General features: G+C 49.2%; 1 protein-coding gene across 1 annotated transcript; it reads right to left on the bottom strand.

Moving 5' to 3' along the window:
- Positions 1–872: 872 nt before the first annotated feature.
- BAIAP2L2 (BAR/IMD domain containing adaptor protein 2 like 2) lies at positions 873–21,109 on the bottom strand. Its single transcript, XM_074271721.1, has 14 exons — positions 20,938–21,109; positions 19,340–19,415; positions 16,766–16,852; positions 15,790–15,851; positions 9,573–9,644; positions 8,596–8,712; positions 6,820–6,966; positions 5,620–5,772; positions 5,165–5,303; positions 4,520–4,730; positions 4,152–4,220; positions 3,709–3,925; positions 1,836–1,879; positions 873–1,520 (listed from the first exon to the last, which is right to left on the bottom strand). Exons 1-14 carry the CDS (start codon positions 20,974–20,976, stop codon positions 1,445–1,447), a joined length of 1,509 nt encoding a protein of 502 aa, XP_074127822.1. The 5' UTR covers positions 20,977–21,109; the 3' UTR covers positions 873–1,444.
- Positions 21,110–22,192: the final 1,083 nt, after the last annotated feature.

The following is a 22,192-nucleotide window of genomic DNA, read 5'->3' on the forward strand; positions in this document are numbered from 1 at the left end:
TGTAGCGGCTTTTCCAGCTCATTTTACAGATGGGTAAACTGAGGCAGGCGCAGTAAAGGGCCTTGCTCACAAGCTACGTGTCTGAGGTCTTCCTGACCCCAGGCCCAGCGCACTCTCCGCTGGTCACTCATGGCCCACCCTAAAAGGCTGCCCAAATAAAGCCATTTTAGGCAGTGCGTGTGAGTGAGAAGAACTCTGGCATCTAGCGTCACAGATCCTGTGTTCCAATCTGGGATTAGGCGAGTTATCTTTTTGTGCCTCAGTTTCCTCCTCTGAAAAGCCAGGAGATGGAATCGTTCTCTGAAGTTCCTTTCAGCAGCTAATCCTGTGAGTGGTGGATGATTTAGAGCCCTGCCCCTGGAAGGGGAGGGGCCCCTAATCTCTTAAGCGCTTTAGCCCCCCTAGCCCTTGCCCACATTCCTGCTGTGGGGGCACCTCGGGCAGGAGCCTGGCCCAGCCTGGCTCCGAGAGGCCATTCCTTGGCAGCTAAGTCCCAGGAGCCGTTGGGTTGGGGGGGGTGCTCTGGAACAACACAGGCTTTGTCACAGGCTTCAGGCCCTCCTCCCACTCAAGGTGGGGGCCCTCCAGGAGTGTGGGTGCAGCCCGTAAGGCCCTGGAGGGGCCGAGCTCAGACTCTGCCGGAGTGTCCAGTCTCCTGTCCCGGGCTGGGACGGACAAGAAGAGACAAGGGTTTGGAGGCCGGGGGACACCGCAGCAGCACTTCCCAGAATGGAAACGGTGACACTGTTGTCTGGAAACAAGTTTCCCCGCCTCTGTCTGGCCCAGGGACCTTATCACTTCCCAAGACCGCCACCCTTGTTTCTCTGGGGCCCTGGATTCAGGGGGCCCACAAACACACAGATGGCTCTGGCTTTGTCTTTGATCCACCTGCTTTAATTCATCTCCACTTGCACAATCAAACATGGGGCCGGTTCCAAGGTTGGGGAGGGGAGGAGAGGAGAGCTCAGACCTCTGGGGGGGATAATGGGAGAGGAAGGAGCAGCAAAGGGAGGGTACCTCACCATGCTGCATCTGGCCTCCTGGGAGGGAGGGAGGGAGGGACAAATGATTGGATTGGACGGATGGATAGACAGATGGCTGAATTGATGGATGGACGGACGGATGGTTGGATTGGACGGATGGATGGACCGATAGATGGTTGAAGATGGCCCCCACTGACCTTCCCCCTTGCTGGGGCCCTGGTGGCCTGGCACCCTGGTCCCGGGGTCACCCTGTTTCATTTGGGGAGCACAGTCTCCCTTGCTTCAGAATCTCTGCCCCGGCTGGGAAGAGAGGGTGGGCAGAGGGCTCATGCCCTGGACCCCAACATCCCTGAGATCTTCGGCTTGGACACAAGAGGTTTCCAGGTGCTTTCTGGGGCTTCCGCTGCGTGCTGGGAGAGGCTGGATCTGCCCGTGGGAGCACTCCCCAGAGCAGGGGATCCTCAGCGGATGAGGGGGGCCGAGCGGTCGTTAGTGACGGTGGGACGAAGTTTCACCGTGGCAAAGGGGTTGGTGCCTCTGAGTGGAGAAAACGTGAGTGAGGGGGAGAACAGGAATAACGGCGACTCCCCCTTGTACTCCTAGAGAGACGGTGCTGGGGCTCCCCTAGACTCACAGAGGGTTTGGGGTAGTCGGAGCACCCCTTTCAAAGGGGAGGGAGAGCTGGAGAAGGCACATATTCCCCCCCCCCCATATATGGCCACCAGGCCGCATGCTACAAACCTGGGCTCCAGAATCTCCTGGGTCTGTCCCTCAGGGTAGGGTAAGGGGAGCTGCCCGCCACCATCCCCCGCCCAGCCCGGGCTGCCCCAGGCTGGCTGGTCTCACACTCACCGGGGGAAGAGCTCGGGGGGCTGCTGCTCCCAGGCCATCTGCTTCTGCACAGGAAGGATCAGTCAGGGTGGGACAGAGGGGCGGCTGAGCAGGAGCCAGCCCTCCCCCACTAATAGCTAGATAATAATTTGTGGCATTTTTATGGTGCTTTATAAACATCTGATTGGATCAGCTCTGTGAGGTGGGTGCTAATATGAGCCTCATTTAACAGAAGAGGAAACTGAGGTCCGAGTCATAGAATTACTAAGTGTCTCAGGCAGGGTTTGAACCTGGCCTTCCTGACCTGTCCGGCATTTCCACTGAAAGGACAAGACATTTCTCTGCCCCCAGAAGTTTGAAAATTGATCTGTCTGAAAAGCCCGGAAAGATCTATGGGAACTGAGGCTGAGTGAAGTGAGCAGAACCAAGAAAACACTGTACACAGTAAGGAGATTGTTCTGACGGACGTGGCTCTTCTCATCAATGAGATGATTCAGGCCCGTTCCAACGGCCTTGTGATGGAGAGACCATCTGCATCCAGTCTGGGGGGACCCAATGTGGATCAGAACTTAGTATCCTCCCCTGTTTGTTTGTTTGTTTGCTTTCCCCCCTTTGGGTCTGATTTTTCTTCTATAACATGACAAATATGGAAATATATTTAGGAGGCTCATACACGTTATACATCAGATTGCTGACTGCCGCGGGGATGGGGGAGAGGAGGGAAGGAGGAAGAAACCGTTTGGAACACAGAGTGTTAGGAAAATAAATGTTGAAAAATTTTACTTGTATTTGGAAAATACTATTGGAAATTTAAAAATGTGAAAATATATAATATTGAAAGAGAAAGGAAGGAAGAGAGAAGGAAGAAGGGAGGGAAGGAAGGAAAGAAAGGAAGGAAGGGAAGGAAAGAAAGGAAGGAAGGAAGGAAGGAAGGAAAGGAAAGAAAGGAAAGGAAGAAAGGGAAGGAAGGAAGGGAAGGAGAAAGGAGAGGAAAGGAGAAAGGAGGGAAAGGGGAAAGGAAAGGGCAAAAGCAGAGGAAAAATGGGAAAGGAAAGGGGAAAAGCAGAGGAAAAGGGGAAAGGAAAGGGGAAAAGCAGAGGGAAAAGGGGAAAGGAAAGGGGAAAAGCAGAGGGAAAAGGGGAAAGGAAAGGGGAAAAGGGGAAAGGAAAGGGAAAAGAAGAGGAAAAGGGGAAAGGAAAGGAGAAAAGCAGAGGAAAAGGGGAAAGGAAAGGAGAAAAGCAGAGGGAAAAGGGGAAAGGAAAGGAGAAAAGCAGAGGAAAAAGGGGAAAGGAAAGGAAAGGGAAAAGGAGAGGAAAAAGGGGAAAGGAAAAAAGGAAAGGGGAGAGAGAGGAAGAAAACCGATCTGTTCAAAGGAGCCTTGAGCCTTGATCACAGATCCATGAGAGGAGGGAAGAGAGAAAGGGGACCTGGATGACACCAGGCCTCACATTTCCCAGACAAAGTAGAGGAAATAGAACTCACACTGTTCTAGTTCTCTGGGACTAAAATGTCACCCCCTCCCAAAGGGCTCTGGGAGCTGGGGATAAAGCAGTAGTTTTTTCGGTCTCTAGTAGAGGAAGGAACTGAGGCTCAAATAGTGAGTCACCCAGCTGAGAAGGACCAAAGCCCTGACTCGGAATTCAAGGACCACAGGGCTGGGAGGGAACTTAGAACAGGGGGTGTCAGGACTGGGAGGGCAACAGTGCAGTCCATAGAGCCCTGGGGTTCCCATCTTGCCTCTGACTTGTCACTTCTCTGTGCCTCAGTTTCTCCCTTGCAGCAGGTGCCCGGCGGGTCCTGCCAGCGGGGAGAATGCCCCTTTCAGCAGGGAGCCCGGACAGGCCAGGTGAGGTCAGATGGCCGGCCAGCGGCAGGATCAGGCCGGGGCGCTCACCTTGCCATCACTGGCTATCCCCATGCTGCCCACGCTGCTTCGGCGGCTGCTGGCGGGGGGCGGGGGGGGAGAGGGGGCTCGACTCGTCGCCCGGCTGGTCGTCCTGCTGGGGGTGTGGGGCCGGGAATGGCCGTCCCAGTACTCGGAGGACGCCGAGGTGCTCATGGGGCGGTCCAGGAGGTTGTCCAGGCTGTGAGTGCCCCGCAGCGGGTAGGACCTGAGCGGGGAAGGTGAGCAGAGTTGGGACCTGCCTCCTACCAGCCTCCCAAAAGCGATCCATGGTGGCAGCCTGGCTGGAGGCAGAGGGCTGGCCATGTTGACCTTGGCAGTGGGGAGCTGGCTAGGGCGAGGGGCAAGGCTTGGGGCTCCTGGGCCCTTCCCTCTAAGTGCCCTTGTGAGTTGCCATCCCCCCGGGGCCGGCCCGGCTTCCTCACCACTCTCACCTGGAGGGCACCTTGGCCATGGGCGGATCTTCCAGGAGCTTCACATAGGCCTCAGGGAACCAGCCGCTCCTGGGGGCAGGGTGGGGTGGATCAGAGGCTGCCAGTGCCCCCCCGAACCCCTCTAGTATGTCTGTGGTGGATGCTGGGGGCCCCCTGGGAGCTCACACGAGTTCAAGGAGTTACAGATGGGGAAACTGAGGCCCCCACCAGAAAGTGATGAGGTTATGCTGAATGCGACAGAATCTGCCGCTGTTTGTGCCTCAACTTCCCTCCCTGTAAAGGTGAAGGCGGGGGCTCGGTGGCCCTGGAGCTTCCTCCCGGCCGGAGAGCAGAGACCCCGGACCTCTTAAAACCCGTCCATCACTCACGCGGACGACCCCTCCAGCTTGCCGTAGAGCCAGCCATTCTGGGCTTCGGGCACCAGCACCAGTACGATATCACCAGCAGAGAAGGGCAGCAAGGTTTGGTTGGCGTTGTCCGAGTGGGACACCAAGGCCTGAGCTCGCCGGGGGCTGCTGCCCTGGCGCTCCCCGAATGAGTTGGAGCGGGACCGTGGGGTGCTGCCGGCGTACAGGGAGGCTGTGCAGGGGAGGGGGACAGCAGGGGCCAGCCCCCTGCATTAATGCGGGCACCGGGGCCCGGGGCCCTCCCTCCCCAGCGGCCACTGACCCGGCCCTCACTGGACAGCGGCTGTGCTCAGCCTGGGCCTCAGGGAGGAGGCCGGCAGCTTTAGGACCGCTGGGACAGGCAGTTAGTGGGGTGCTAGGACCCCTGGGGGAGGGTCTGGTCCTTGACTTTAGGGTCTGTCTTTGGGGTACCCCAATGGATAGGATGAGGTCCCTAAGGAGTCTCCTAGCTCTGACACCCCCCTGTTCTAACCCCCTCTGGTTCAAACACTCCAAATTCTAAGGTCCTTCCCAATTTGAATAGTCTTCTTTGGGGAGGAGACAAGGTTCCCCAAGGGAGGGTTTATGCCGGCTAGCAGGTGAGGTGGGGTCTGTCCCGTGACTTACTGGATGACGGCGTCCGGGGCAGGGGCATACGATCCGGCTCCAGCTGGGACAAAGGTCTCCCCTCGCCGGGCTCCTGGCCGTAGGAGCCCGAGCTATGCCGGCTCCGGGGAGAGCTGAAGTCTCCCAGAGACCTCTGGGGCTGCGAGGGGAGATGGGCAGGGGAGGGTGGGGAAGGGAGGGGAGAGGCAGGGCTGCCCCCTGCCCTATTCTACCCCCCACCGCCAGTCCCAGGGCTCCCCATAGGGATTCAGTAGCCTCCTCCCAAGCCACAGAGGAGATGGGGGGGAGACCCCAGGGGGGAGGTAGGGGGAGGACAGGGTCTCTCGGAAACTTGAGGTTCTAGGGGGGAGAATAGTCCAGGATGGGGGCCTCAGGTCCCAGGGGGAGGGGGGTATGACAGGGGGTGGGTACAGGGGGGGCGAGAAAGGTGGCGCCCGTAGCTCCCAGGGGCTCACCATCTCCAAGCGGGTGGGGGTCAGGCGGCCTGAGAGGTAGGCTGACCCAAGGCTGGGGCCCAGCAGGCCCGGGGAGTGGGCACGGGATGGGTTTCGGCTGGCTTCCGACTGTTCCTTCCACAAGACAACTTTGCTCTGGAGGATGCTCCGGGCCTGGGAGAAGGGAAAGGTTAGTCCTGGCTCGGACCGGTCCTCGCTGTGTGACCTTCGGTAAATCGGGAACCCTTTCTGAGCCTCAGCAAAATGAGGGCAGAGGATTGGATGATTAAGAGGTGCTAGTCCTTCCCTGTTCCAAGCTCCCTCCCAGCTCTGCTCTAAGCTGTGTGTGCACATGTGTATACACATACATATGGACAGATAGACAAGCAGGGGGATGGACAAATGGACAGACAGATGGTAGGTAGAAGGTTGGACGGATAGTGGAGAGAGATAGAGATGGAAAGAAAGAGGGGAGAGACAGAGACAGACAGAGAAACAGACAGACAGACAGAGACAGGGAGAGAGAGAATGAGCAGCCTTGGAAAGGGCTTCATAAACCCTCACATCAGAGGTGCTAGTCCTCCCTGAACATCCTCTACGCCTCTGTCCATATCGATTTGTTTATTTGAGGAAGGAAGGAAGAGCAGAAGGTAAGAAGGAAGGGTGGGAAGGAGGGAAAGAAGGAAGGGAAGAAAGGAGGAAGGAGGAAGGAAGGGAGGGAGGGAGGAAAGAAGAGATGGAGAAAGAAAGGAAGGAACAAAGGAGTGAAGGAAGAAAGAGAGAAGGAAGGAAAGGAGGGAGGAAAGAAGAAAAGGAGAAAGAAGGAAGGAAAGGAGGGAATGAAAAAGGAAGGAACAAAGGAAGAAAGGAAGAAGGGAAAGTAGAGAAAGAGGGAGAAAGGCAATCAAGGAGACAAGAACCTGGCTCATTACAAAGATCTCTGCATTCAGAATGGGTTCAAGCACTGGCTTCAGCATTTACTAACTAGCCAATAACAGCCTTAGAATCAGTCCTGAATTCAGATTTGAGCTCTGACACAGTGTGACCTTGAGTAGGTAACTCAAGTTTTCCAGACCTCAGTTTCCTCATCTGTAAAATGGAGGAGCAGAACTCGGGGACACCCCCACCTGTCTGTTTCTAAGATTTTTACAACTGAAACGGGACAAAGGGAAATCCCCCCCCCCCCCCCCCGCCCCTGCTCCCAGCTGGCTCTTGGCTCACCCGGCCGAAGAAGTGCAGGAAGGTGTTGGATAAGAGCAGGTGCTTCTCGGCCAGGAATCGGTAGCGCCTCTTCTCCTCCAGCTCCGCCGCTTTCTGGCTCTCGGAGACGAAGGCGTGCATCTGGGCATGCAACCTGTTCACGCTCTCCTGGGCAGGAAGAGGAAGGAGGAGTGAGGAGCTCCCCAGAAATGGGGCCAGGACGCCCCAGAATCACCTACGTGCCTGTGCCACGCTCAGTGGCTCCCTACCAGGTCTCTGGGATGACTCCCTGGTCAAACAATTCATGAGCATTTATTAAGTGCTATAATATATCAGGTAGGGCAAAGCAGCCTTGGGAAACTTGAAATCTAGGGGGAAAATCAAGGCAAAAGGCGACATGCCCAAGGCATGGATGGGCAGTCAATCCTCCTCTGAGTTTGGAAAGCGTTCCTGGCCCATCCCCCCTGGTTCTGTCTTTGGGGGCCAAGCAGCTCGGCCCCCACGTGCCCCGTCTCCCCTGGGCCTCCTCTTTCCCAGAGTGTCCCCATGGTGTGAGCTCCAGGTCTGCCTCTGATCTGCCTGGCTCTGGACGCTCTCCTACATATCTATGTCCCATTAAAAACGTGGCGCCCAGAAGGGGACTCAGTCCTGCCCAGGGATCTGATCAGGGAAGCTGGCAGCAGGAAGGCTACTTCCCTGATTCTTGCCCTTCACAGATGGCATTCATTGTCCTCAGATCTTTTTCAAGTGACCTGGGTCCCCTTCCTTTCCCCCCTTTCCGCTGTGGTCTTCCCCTCCTAGAATACCAGCCCCCTGAGGGCAAAACCAACTTTGCTTGCTTGTTTTTTATAACTGAGACTTTCACACTTAACAACTTTATCTGTCTATATTGTCCAGCCACATCTCCTCTCCTCCCCCTCCCCCACCATTTTGGGCTTATGAAATCGATTGCTTGAACCTAAATTTAAAATCTTACATTTATTTCTTTTCGATTTCCTCCATCCTCTTAATTCTCTCACCAGCACTTCTATAGGAGAGGAATGACCAACTCTAGAAAATCCCAGAAAATCCTCATTTTTTTCCCTACACCATCCCTCTCCATTCCCTAAGTCCAGATCAAGCCTCGAACATTTACTGGGTAACTCTGTTCAAGTCAGCCTCAGCTTCCTCATCTGTAAAATGGGGATAATAATAGGACTTACCTCCCAGACTTAATGTAAGATAACATATGGCTTTGTAAACCATTTAATATTCTGAATAATAATTATTATTAAGTACTGCTTCCATCTAGAAGTCCTCCCTATCAGAAGTCTGCTTATAAGTGGGAGTTTTTCAATGCTTCTCAAGCCCAGCACACAAAAGACTCTTACTAAAAATCAGCCTCCACCCAAGGTCCTTTCTGGCTCTAGAGCCTGTTGATGATATGGATTTTGTGGATGAACTTTTTAGCAGAACCACATGGAAGGGCTAGTAAGTAGGGAGCTGGTCCTTTGGGAAGAACCAAAGATTTAAAGCTGGAATGGACTTTAGAGACCTCTGAATCCAAGCCCCCTCATTTTACTTATAAGGAAATGGAAGCATTTCCCAGGGTGATCTAGGGTCATTCAGCTAGTGAATATGTGAAGTAGGATTTGAATTCAGGTCTTCCTGCTGCCAGATTCCACAACCGGTCATTCATGGCTCTTTGGAGCTATTTATAAGCGTGAGGGTGGAGCTGTGGACACAGCTGACCTTAACCTGGGGTGAGGGCTAGGCTCCCTGGGGAATCCAGACCCTCCCCCTGCCCACCCCACTCACCTTCATGTCCCGTGCATTCTTATCTCTCTGTCTCTCCATCCTCCACAGCTCCGACATGCATTTCTCCAGGTTGGCGGCCCGATGGCGATATTCTATCTCATAGTGTTGGCGGCTGTCCTAGGGAGTTTGAGAGGAGCAGGGTTGGGGGAGGAAAAGAGGGTGCCCATGGCAAAGAGACTGTCTCAGAGGCAGCGGAAATCGGCAGACCTGGTAAAACTACTTATTAATTACTCGTTATTTTATGAGTGAATTACTTCCTCTGCTTCTTCATATACTTGGCTCTAAAACGGAAATCATCAACCTTAAGCCTGGGGGGGGGGGAGACCTTAAACATATCTAGTCCCACTGCCTCCTTTTACAGATGAGGAAACTGAGACCCACGGGATACAATATCTTATTAAAATAAAATTAAAATAAAATATCTTATTAAAAAAATTAAGTGGTGTATTTTACAAAGCACACCACCAACCAAGGCCGGGCAGCTTCAAAATTTATAAAAGACAATGTATACTTGATCTTGTCTGATTATCACAACAGTTCTGTAAACTTGGGTTCTCAAGACATTATCGTTTCTATTTTACAAACGAGGAAACCGAGACCCAGAGAGTCTTGAAGATCACATGGCTAATTCAAGTCAGAGCCAGGATTTCTCCTGATTCCAGCTCTAGAGTCTAGTGTAAATTGTTGTTGTTGTTGCTGTTGTTGTTGTTGTTCTCAATGATCCTAATGGGACTCCACTACCATGGGGACAAAAGTCAATTTGTTTCCATGCCTTTGAGAAATCCGGGGCCAGGGGGGATTTCATTAAAAAATTCCTCCCTTTTCCCAGAGAGAGGAATCGAGAATGGGAAGCCCTCAGAGTTGGAGAAGGCCACAAAGTGCCCGGACTAGAGGGAAAGCTGAGGATGGGGGGGGCTGCCCTCCCAGCCCTTCAGAGATTCGGAGTAGGTATCAGGGAGGAGCTGGGGGTGGCTCACTTTGATAAACTGCATGTCCAACTTGGTGTTCTTCTCCATGTGCTGCAGAAGGTCTTCGTGGAAAGTGTGCACCTGGAAAAGGGAGAAGGTCATGTCCCTTGTTTGTTCTCACACGTATGACTGAGTCTGCATTGCCACGTATAGTGACGGAACAGGGAGAGGGATTGCTTTGGAATCCGGAACGTCCAAATTGGAAGGGACCTTAGAACAGAGGCTGTCGGAGCCAGGAAGAGCCTTAGAACAGGGAATGTTAAAACAAGAGAACATTTTGTAGGCAAAGAAACTGAGAACTAGAAGAGAAAGTAATTGTCCCCCAAATCCCAGCCCCAACGATTATTAGCGATAAGAGCCATAAAGCTGGCCGTGGCCTTGGATCCTCAATGATTTCTGAGAACTTTACTCCCTAGGCCCAATTCCAAATGGGAATCAAAGCCTTGTTTGTGACAAGGTGTCACTGACGATACCGGGTGGGTATTTGAGTGTCAGGGAGTAGGGTCCCCGTGGTGCTTCCTGCAAGGTCACAAAGGAGGATTGCTCACAAATATAGGAAAATCTGGGAGAGAGACCACGCTGGGGATTTTGACATTGAGAAAAGAGAACGAGAAGCCATATGGCTGCTAGTGGAATAATATGCACTGGGCTTCAGTCAGGAAAATCTATATTCAAGTCTCATCTCTGACTCGAGCTATTTGATTTTGGGCAAATCACATAAGCCTTAGGAACCACCTAAGATTTTTCTAGTAAATTAGAGATTGGATTATGGATTGCAAGTTATTTTAAAAATAAGAGGAATAAATGATATAAAGGGAACAGATAGAGAGGGGACGGCCAGTAGTGCTGGAACCTTACTTTCATCATCCGGGTTAAAGGAACAATATAGACATTAAGAAGGTCTAAAGTTCTTCTTTAAAAAAAAGATGAAAGGATTTTTAGAAGTGTGTGTAGATTAAGTTCTCCTCCTAGGCAATTGGGGTTAAGTGACTTGCCCAAGGTCACACAGCCAAGAAGTATTAAGTGTCTGAAGTCAAATTTGAACTCAGGTCTTTTTGATTTGAGAGCTGGTGCCACCTAGCTGCTCCTAGATTAAGATTTAAGAAGGTGGAGGAAAGGATAAATGAAGGACTCTTAAAGGGATGGGTAAAATAAGGAATAGAAACATAAGGGGAGAGGGCAAGGTATCGGGAATAGTGTAAAAACAGACTGAGGAAGACAATAAGATGGAGAGAAATTCCCAACTTGTAATGATAACTTTGTGAAATAATCTATTTTTCATGTCAATGATGTGTTACTTGGAGGAGAATTGGAGGGGAGCTCTACCTGTGGAACGAGCTCATGAAGCATAGCTTTGAGAAATGATCAATAAATATCTCAAGTCCCGAGTAAAAAAAGATGGATTGCATTTTGCATTTGTGGAGGGAATAGCAACCAAATTTCAGTTCCTTGACATATTGACCAGAGCAGAGAGGAGGCTGGGAAAGGTAACGCCTATTGATATCTCCGTAATTGTTGCTGTTTTATTATATTAAGGGATATTCTCTCCCTCACTGGGGGAAAGCAATTCTGGGCACAGACGACATTGTGAGGGAGTCGAGACTGTGCTACATCAGGACCTCAGACACCATGGCATCCAACTCATTTTACAGAAGAAGAAACCGACCCAAGACTTGTCCTAGGTCACCTGGGCAGTTAACTGGAAAAGTTCGAATTTAAATTTAGGTCTTCTTGATTCCAAATGAAGAGAAAGGAAGACTCAATCGATCAGCATTTATTAAGCGCCTACTGCCTGCCAGGCACTATCCTAGCTAGGTGCTAGCTCGTGCAGTTAAAGAGCATTAAGCAGAGTGCCTAGATTAGGAAGAGGGAAGGAGTTTGTGAGAGAGACTCCAGCTCTGTGTTTTGAGCTGCCCAGCCGTGGAATGGTCTGCTTTGAGTAGTAGTGAGCTCCCTGTCCTTGGAGGTCTGCAAACAGAGGCTGGTGATCCCTTGCCAGGTGTAGGACAAAGGGAATATGGGCCGGGGGATTAGGCTAGCTGGATGCTGAGGTCCTTTCCAGCCCTGGCATTCAGGGATCTTGCTTCCTGCAGAAATCCTCAATTAGTTCATTACCAGGGGCCACCTGAAGGCCTCAGCTTTTGCCAGCACCTGCTCCTGGAATGGCCTCCCTTGGACCTAGAGCCCCGAGATCCTTCCAGCCACGGGGCTGGGCACAAGGCGTGCGGGCACAAAGCCTCCATTCAAGGATTGGTTTTGTTTATAAATCCCTGCCCGGCCGGCTTATCAGGAAATCTCCTGTTGGTTGCCTGGTAGGACATGGGCAGCCAAGCCCACAGCTCCAGGTAATCCCTAAGGAACAGGAACTTAACCCTCAGCCACCAGGAAGGAAGACTCTCATAAAACCCGTCCTAATCAGGTCCTCCGGGGCTTATCTCCCAGAAGGGCAATGGTTTTTCTGGGCTCCTGCCCCACACCCAGATGGGAGGGATCTGGACCAACCCACCCCTCCTAAAGAGGGTGCCCTTTCTACCTTGGCCCTCACGGCCCACAGACCTTCTGAGACTCACCGGCCCTTCTCCCACCCTCAGGAAAATCCCCACCTCCTTCCACTGACACTGGTGGTACAGCTGGGGGGCTATATGGAATGGGAGCAACAGCATCACAGAGTACTTTAAGGCTTGCTGATCATGTTACACTTATTATCTGATCCTCAAACTTGGGGGGAGGGACTATCATTATGACAATTAGACTATATATAATAATAGCCGCTAATATGTGCATGTGCACAATTTACTGTCGGCTTATTAATTTATTCACGGATCTGTTACTTATTAACTAAAGTTACTCATTAATTTATTGATTTCTATAAATCCTGTTTGAGCCTCAAATTTGGGAGGAGGGACTATTATTATGACAACTAGACTATATATAGCAATAATAGCAGCTAATATTTACCTGTACATAATGTACTATTAACTTACTAATTTAATTATTCAAACTTAGGGGAACTATTATTATAACAATTATATTATATATAATAATAAGAGCAGCTAATATTTACCTGTACACAATGTACTATTAACTTACTAATTTAATCCTTGATCTGTGAATAAATGTAATTAACTGAATTTACTAATTAATTTGTCAATTTCTATGAATGCTGTTTGCTCCTTAAACTTGGGGGGAAGGACTATTATTATAACAATTATACGATATATAATAATAATAGCTAATATTTACAAGTACTTAATTTGCTAATTTAATCACTGATCTGTTGCTAATTAAATTTACTAATCAATTTCTATGAATGCTGTTTGCTCCTTAAACTTGGGGAGAGGGACTATTATTATGACAATTATATTATATATAATAATAAGAGCAGCTAATATTTACCTGTATACAATGTACTATTAATTTACTAATTTAATCCTTGATCTGTGAATAAATGTAATTAACTGAATTTACTAATTAATTTGTCAATTTTTATGAATGCTGTTTGCTCCTTAAACTTGGGGGGAAGGACTATTATTATAACAATTATATTATATGTAATATTACTAATAATAGCAGTTAATATTCACCTGTATTATTAATTTAGTAATTTATTCACTGATGGGTTATTGTTAGGGACTTTCCTTCTGAGAACTGCCATGGATGCCATGGCAGTTGGGGGGGGGGACCCAGGAGGTAGAAGGGGGCTCGGCCTGAGGCTGGAGGCTGCAGCTTACAGGTGTTACATCTTTCCTTAGGATGCCGCACTGACTCCAGGTGTCTCCCTTCTTCCGATCCACCCACACAGGGCTGAGTGGGCTGGGCACGGGGTAATCCCAGAGGAGAGTAAATATAAATGGCAGCTTTGAGATGTAGAGAGAGGCAGAGAGATTCAGGGATGCAGAAAAAGAGACTAGAGACATACATAAGCTGCTCCTCTTTCCTGCTGAGCTCGCCAATAAAGAGAGGCTGGTGAGCACCTTAACCTCTGCTCTCTCCATGAGTATCCAGGAAAGACTGGTATGTATGGCCCTGGCAGTCAGTAACCTCGGCGTGGGAGGTCACATGTTACTAATTAACTAAATTTACTGATCAATTTATCAATTTCTATGAATGTCATTTGATCCTCACACTTGGAGGGAAGGACTATTACTATAGAATTATACTATATATATTATAATAATAGTAGCTAATATTTACAATTACATAATTTACTATTGCCTTACTAATTTAATCTCTGATCTATTACTAGTTGAGTTTACTAATCAATTTATCAATTTCTATGAATGCCATTTGATCCTCAAACTTAGGGGGAGGGACTATTATTATAACAATTATACTATATATGATAATAATGCCAGCAGTTAATATTCACATGTACACAACTTACTATTAATTTACTAATCTAATCACTGATCTATTACCAACTAATTTATCAATTTATCAATTTCTATGAATGCCATTTGATCCCCAAACTTAGGGGGAGAGACTATTATTATAACAATTATACTATATATAATAATAATAGCTAATATTTACAATTACATAATTTACTATTAACTTACTAATTTAATCACTGATCCATTGCCAATTAAATGTACTGATCAATTTATCAATTTCTATGAATGTTATTTGATCCTCAAACCTGGAGAGAAGGACTATTACTATAGAATTATACTATATATAATAATAATAGCTAATATTTACAATTACATAATTTACTATTGCCTTACTAATTTAATCACTGATCTATTACTAATTGAGTTTACTAATCAATTTATCAATTTCTATGACTGCTGTTTAATCCTCAAACTTAGGGGGAGCAAATATTACTATAACGATTATACTATGTATAATAACAATAGCAGCTAATATTTACCCGTACACAGTTTACTATTAACTTACTAATCTATTCACTGATCTCTTGCTAATTAATTAATTTACTAATAAATTTCTCTGAATGCTGTTTGATCTTCCAAATTGGAGAGAGGGACTATTACCATAACAATTATACTACAAAAAACAATAACAGCAGCCAATACTTCTCTGCACACAATTTACTATTAACTTACTAATTTATTCACTGATCTGTGAATAAATTTACTTAACTGAATTTGCTAACTAATATATCGATTTCTATGGATGCTGTTTATTATTAAAATTTCATATTTAGGCTCAGTACTTTATAATCTCTTCCCCTTTGACCATCATGATAATCCTGGCAGGGAGGTGCTATTACTATCCCATTTTATAGTCACAATAAATGATACCAATAATATTTCCTCTTAATTCCCAGGCCTTTCCCCCCCTCTCCCCCCTGCACGGTCTAAGGTCCTATCAGTGTGCTGACTTTAAGCTATTCCTGCCATGGGTTAGGAAGGCCCTTCTGAAACAAACCAAGCCTGTCCCTCCTCCAGGGAGCTCAGGACCAGAGGGAGGTCTGGCTGTGGCTGTGGCTGTGGCAAGAAGGGCGGCCCCTGACAGCTCTGGCAGGAGAGGACTGAGGAAGGCCACAGGAACTCCTCAGGGAGGACGGTCCTGCAGCCTGAGCCCCGTGACAAGTCTCCATCCTGGTCTTGATCCCTGCCATGGATGATATACATGATCTATAGCTAGATGATGCTATGAATAAGCAGGAGACCTGCGGCCAGGAAGATTCAAGTCCAAACCTGGACTCGGCCCAGTGCTAGCTGTGTGACCTGGACAACACGCTTCCCTTCTCGGTCTGCCTCAGTTTCCCCAACTGTAAAAAGGTGATAATCCCTCCCAGGGTTGTTGTGAGGACCTAACAAGGTGATGTGTGTCAGCACTTAAATGTGGCCTCTTGTTATAAAGTGCCAGAGGCAGGGCATCCAGAATCGGGGAGAGGAAGGCCTGTTCTGATGACATCCGGAGCGGGGATCTTGCTGAGGAAGGACACAGACCGGTCCTTGAAGGCGCCCACGATGGATTTGAAGGCCGGGCTATGTAAGAACCAGCTGGAAAAGTGAGACTTTATTCTGGGAAGAAAAGGGGGGTATGCCGGCTCACTTGGAGGGTCTGCAGGATTGGTCATGTCCCTTTGAGCCCAGAGGGCAGAAGAGAAATGGTAACTGGCACTTATTGGAAGGGAGCTTGATCCATATGTTTTTACTGATGGGGACACTGAGGACACAGACTCGGCGACATCACCCAGACAGGGAATGGGGGGGGCCTGGGACCCTTAGCACAACCTCCCCGGCCTGAGACTCACCACCACTTCCAGGTCGTTGTTCAGGTGCCGCTGGGTGTCCGACATCTGGACCAGGATCTCACCTTGAAGATGGGGAGGAAACGGAGATTGTGATGGGCAGGTGTGCTGGCCTGACTCCCCCGGGCCCTTGGGGGTGAGTTATTGGGGTCACCTTGGCAGGGCGGCCCACAGGACCAGAGCAATGGCTGCTGGGGTTACTCTGGGCCCCTATCCTTGCCCCAGAAGCCTCTCCCTGCCCCCTCTTACACCTGCAGCTCACTGGGCCGCTAACACCAGCTCCTGACTCTTCATACAAAGTCCCTCCAACCCAGCCCCTGTGAGAAAGGAGTGCAGGGATTGCCACTTTTTATAGATGGGAAAACTGAGGCCCCACAAGAAGCGGTGACTCTCACAGGGTCATGGATCTGAAACTGGAAGGCCCGGCTCTGAAACTGGGGGTCACCCCCGAGGGGGCTCCCAATTGGGGGGGGTCACAAAATCATGACTTAACAGCAGCAAACGTTTGATCTATATGCCTGGGGCACGTAAACATTTTTCTGACACAAAAGGGCTATGAGTAGGAAAAATCTAAGAGGTCCTAAATTCTCCCCCAATCCCTCAATTCTTCAGCTGAAGCACTGAGGCCCAGAGAGACCGTGGCCCATCACACAGGCGGTGTGGGAGGTAAGAGCTGAACCCTGGCCTCCAGGGCCCGCCCTACCGAGGGTTTCTAAGATGGTCACAGAGTCTTTTGGCCTCGGGATCCGGGTTTCAAACCTGCCTCTGATACTCACAGGATGGTTATGGACAAATCATCTCCCCACCACTGAACCTCGGTTTTCTCATCTGTAAAATGGAACTAATGATCCTTGTGCTTCGGGAGGCTATTGGAGAGTGCTACAAAAAGTTGGCAGGGCCCAATCTGACCCTCCTTATCTACCTGGACGGGCCCTCAGGTCTGGCCTGTGGGAAGCAGGGGCCCGGGGTGGTCTCCTACCCAAGAGCTGGGAAGTGGAGCTCTGCAAGGCTTGCTCCCCGATCTTCTGGATGGCTCTGAAGTAGACCTCGGCCGCTTCTGACAGCGCTGTCCAGGAGGGAGAGAATTCTGGGCCTGCCACCCGGCCCGGCCTCCGAGCCCTCTGGCCTGCTTCCTCCTTAAGCCCAGCTCAGGCTCGGCTTCATCAAGGGCTCCCCACTCCTTCCTGAAGGAGGGTCCCTGGACTCTCCTCAAGCCCCTCAATTGCCTTACATTATGGGGCTCTGCACATGCACCTTCCTCCCTTATCAGACCCCAAGCGCAGGGGGGGCAAGCCCTCGCACCCCACCAGTGCCCAGACCCAGGCTCTCAAAGCAAAGATGCCTGGGAAACACTGGATGAAATCCAGGCTTCAGTCCGGACCCCCCAACCCAGCCGGACTCGGGCCCACCCCCCAAACTCCAACCCATCCTCCCCTGGGCTCTCTCCCATGAGCACCTAAGGGTGTGTGTGGGGACACATGGAGGGGGAGGGGGAGATTAAAGCGGGGGGGGGGGGGTATGAGGGAGGGGGGCTGCTGAATAGACTCCTCATCAGTCTGCTTTGTTAGCTCCCAGAGAGCTGGGAAAGTGCTTGTGAGCATTCCTCATGCCATGGGAAACGGTCATTAAGAGTAACAGTAATGATCAATTATAAAACAGGTAACAATAATAGTGATAAGTAACAAATAATAGCAATGATAATTAATAATAACAGAAAATAATGACAATATAATGGTAATAAAAGTAAGGATGATGATAGTAATAAGTAGCAAGAAATAATAGTAATATGTAACAAATAATAATAATGATAATTAGTAATAATAAATAATAGCAATGATGGTGACAATAAGTAATAGTGAACAATAATCATCATAATGATAATAACAGGGGCGGCTAGGTGGCGCAGTGGATGGAGCACCAGCCCTGAATTCAGGAGGACCCGCGTTCAAATCTGGTCTCAGACACTTAACACTTCCTAGCTGTGTGACCCTGGGCAAGTCACTTAACCCAGCCTCAAAAAAAAAAAAAATTGATAATAACAAATATAACACAATGTAATAAATCATAGTAATTATGATAAGTAATGATAAATGATAATAGTAATGATAACAAGTCAACACTGAGAGTAATAATAATATATAATAAATATTGGTAATGATGATTAATAATAAACAATAATAGTAATGATAATTATAGTAATAATAATAGTAACTGATATGAAATTGCAAAAAATAATAATGATAATGTTCATAAGTAGTTATAAATAATAGTAATGATGATAACATATAATAAATAATAGCAATGATAAATAACAGCAACAATATAATGATAATTAAAAATAGTAGTAATAATGATGGTAACAATAGTAATACTTATAAGTAGCAATAAATAATAGTAACAAGTAACAAATAGCACTAATAATAATTAGTAATAATAAATAATAGCAATACTAATGATGACAATAAATAATAGTAAACAATAATCATCAGGATAATAATGACAATATGTAATGATAAATAATAGTAACAACATTAAGTAATAATGAAAAATAATAGTAATGATGATGTCAAGTAATAATAGTAACATTGAAAAGTAGTAATAATGAATAATAATAAAGAATAGTAATAATGATAACTTATAATAATAATGATAGCAAATAATAATAGTATAAGTAAAAAGCAATAATAACAAATTATTACTATAACTAGTTATTGTAAATAATAGTAATACCATATAGTAATAATAATGATAAGTAATAGTAAACAATAATGATAATGATCATAAGTAATTATAAATGATAATGATAATATGTAATAATAATGTGTGATGATAAATAAGTAATAGTAAACAATAATAGTGATAATGATCATACTAAGTAATTATAAATGATAATATGCAATAATTAGTAATGTGTGATAATAAATAATGATAAGTAATAGTAAACAATAATAGTGATAATGGTCATAATAAGTAGTTATAAATAATTGTAATAATATTATGTAGTACTAAATAATAGTAATGATAATCATAAATACTTACAATAATAGTAATAATAGCAATATGTAATAATAAATAATAATGATGATGATAAATAATAGTAATGATGATAAAAATAGTAAACAACAATAGTTATATAACGATCATAATAGGGAATTGTAAATAATAGTAATAATAACGATAATGTGTAATGACAATAGTCATGATGATGATAGTAAACAATAATAGTAATGTAATGATCATCAGTAATTCCAAATAACAGTAATAGTAATGGTATGTAATGATAAATAATAGTCATGATGATAATAGTAACCAATAGCAGTAATATAATGGTCATAATTGTAAGCAATGGTAATGATGATAAGTGTTATTGTTCACCATTACTTATCATCACCATTTCTATTTCAGGGTAAGCCGAGGCTCAGGCTTGGCCGGCTCACCCAGCCAGCGGGTGTCGGGGAAGACTAGCGTGACCTCCTGGGTCTGGATCTTTGATTCCCCTCGCTCCCCCAGGACGGACGGGTTTGGGGAGCAGGGGACAGGCGCCCGCACTCACCGTGGAAGGCCCGAAGGTAGTTGTTGCCCAGATAGACGAGATTCTCCAGGGCAGGGTTAAACTGCTCCATGATGCTCTGGGGTCCGGGTGAGGGATGGGACATGATGACAAGTTAACGGGGACAGCTGAGCCCACTGTCCCTCCCTCTGCCTGAGCTCTGGAGCCCCTGGCTGCCTGAGACGGGGCCCGCAGCTGATCTGACTGGGGGCTGAGGATCCCAGGCTCCCCCCGGTCCACGGTAGGGCCCCGGGCAGTTACCAAACCCCATCTCCCATTCTGCAGCATCCTTTCCTGATGGTCAGTCCTCCTGTTTGGCTAGTCCCTCTAACTGGGAGCTCACTACCTCACAGGACAGCCCATCCCACTCTGGGAGTTTCATTGACCAGTTTTTCTGAAACCTGCCTCCCTGTGTCTCCGTTCTATTGTTGGGGAGGGAGGATGTGGAACCCCGCCTCCCTCTGTCCCATGTCAGCAGAGTTGGGGGGCTTCCTCTAGGCCCCCCTCCAGCCCCACATTGCTGCTAATTAGTCCCTGGGGCCTTCCTAGGCCTTGCTAAATATAGCTCTGTGGGGCAACAGGACACCATCTATCCCCTGGACAGGAGGCTGCCGGCGGCCGCCCAGGGGTGCTTACAGATCAGGTGGGAGCCACTCTTGGGGGCCCCCAGCCCTTAAGGAAGTTATCCTGCTCCTCCCCCAACAAAAGTGGGAAAGGCTGGGCCCCTCACGCCCGCCCCTCCCCCAGGGAGGAAAAGGACCATCACTTCCATGAGAGAGCCCCACTCTCACATGATATTTCCTTCCAACGTCCCTGTGAGCCAGGGCTACTCCATAGCCCCATTTCACTGATGAGAAACTGTGGGCCACAGGCCTGAGATGACTTGACAAGGGTCACAGTGCCAGCAGGGAGGGCCCTGCTGAGGACCCTGGAGGACTCTGAGTGAGGGACTAGCTCTCAGTGAATTAAGCCCTCACTATTCCCAGCTGGTTCCACCCCTGGCCCTTGGAGGACAGCTTGGGTGTCTCCTCCACCTTCCAAGCCAGGGGAAGGCCCTCCACACTGGAAGGGCAGATCCCTGCGGCCCAGCCGGACGAGCTGATTCAGTCCCAAGAGATCCATGAGAAAGGAACCAAGTGGGGGGAGGTGATCTCTTTTCCAGGTTTTGGAGGGGGATTAACTTTGCCGCCTTTGGTCTGGAGAGTGGGTGACAATTGAGTCCTGAGGGATGACCTGAGTTTCCCTCGCTTGTCTGAGAGACTCCCGCTTTGGGCCCTTCAAGGTCACTAAGTCCCGCCCTGCCAGGAGCAGAGTCCTCCCGGGTGTCTGGGTGTGGGGGCTTTGAGTGGCCACCCTTCCTGACTGTTCCCCCTCCCCAGGCCGTTCCTCTGTAATGGTCTTCCGAGGCTGGCTCCCTCTCCCAGACCCGGCCCGTCGGGGAGCCCTTACTTGGCCGTGTTGGTTCCCTCTGGAGAGGGGGCTCTGGGCCACCCCTAACTTGCTTTCTCTGGGAGGCCCTTGAAGTCCGAGTCACCCCCCAGGACGATGGCCAGCTGGACAGACATCTGCCTCTTGAGCCAGGGGACTGAGTGACCTCTCACCTTGTAGATGGCCATCGTGGACCGGTAGAACTGCTCCATCTCTGGCTCAGAAGTGGGGAGGAAGCCCCCGCGGGAAGGAAGAGCAACGGGGAAGGCCGAGCGCCTGAAGAGCTCCTGTTCCCAGAGCGGACCGAGGGTGGCGGCCCAACTGTGTCCTCACGGCACCTGAGGCCTCCCAAAGGCCGCCTGGGGTGGGGATGGAGGCCCGCAGGCAGGTTAATTATTCACCGGCTGGGATGGCAGAATCTGATCCGGGGTGGTAACCAGATGCCGGGTGGGGCAGGGGGAGGAAGCCTGGGACGGTGGGGGGGCTCGTGTGACCTTCCCTTTGAATTATTCAGCCCTTCTGGGCGGGCTCAGCAAGCAGCTGTCTTCTACCATGTCCTCTCCCCGCTGAGGGCCGGGGAGACCCAAAGGCCACCTGGTGGGATTCCCTTTGGCTGCATTCCCAGGCAGGGAGAACCCCCTCTCACCAATTGTCTCCGAACTGCCACAACCCTGGCCGGGCCCCTGGAGAGCCTTGTCCCCAGTACCCTCGGAGGACCTGGTCCCCCTTAGCCTCCTTGGAGGGTCTTTGGGTTCTCAGCTCTCATCCCCCTCGGAGGACCTGCTCCCTCAGCCCCAGGCCCCCTGGAAGGCGTGGTCCCCCTTGGCCCCCAAGGACCTTTGGACTCTCGGTTTGGAGCTGTCCAACATCCCTACTCCCATGGGCACTCGGGAAAGTGAGCCCTCTCTCTGGATCTGTTGCCCCCTCTATAAAGGGAGTGGTTTGGACTTCATCTCCAAGGGTCTTCTGGCCCTAAGTCCCCCATGACTCCAGGTCACAGGATGTCCTGGGCATCCAGAGAGAGCCCGCCCCAACCCCCCAATGGACCCTTCTCAAGATATCTGATGCCTGGGGCGTTGTTTCCTGGCCCCCCTCCCCATTTCCTTATAAATGCTGTTTCCTTCTCAGGTTCACCTCTCCATTGGCCAGCCCCCCCACCCCAAGGAGTCCCTGCTGCAAGGGCGGCTCCATTTCCCGGAGGAGCCCCATGTCCTTCAAGGTGACCGGGGTCTTCTTGACCCCAACCTGGGAGCGATCACTGACCTAGGCTAGGAGGCCCCTCAGAGAGCCCCGTGGCCAGACCTTTCACTGGAATGATGAGGGAACAAGGTCAGGCTAATGTCCCCCTTTTCTGGCAGAACTCCCTCAAGGCCCCTCCCCCTCCTATTCCACTGCCTTTATTCCATGTCCCCTCAGTGTTAGGAGGCG

The sequence above is a fragment of the Sminthopsis crassicaudata genome, chromosome 5 (genome assembly GCF_048593235.1).
Source record: "Sminthopsis crassicaudata isolate SCR6 chromosome 5, ASM4859323v1, whole genome shotgun sequence".
Taxonomy (NCBI): Eukaryota; Metazoa; Chordata; class Mammalia; order Dasyuromorphia; family Dasyuridae; genus Sminthopsis; species Sminthopsis crassicaudata.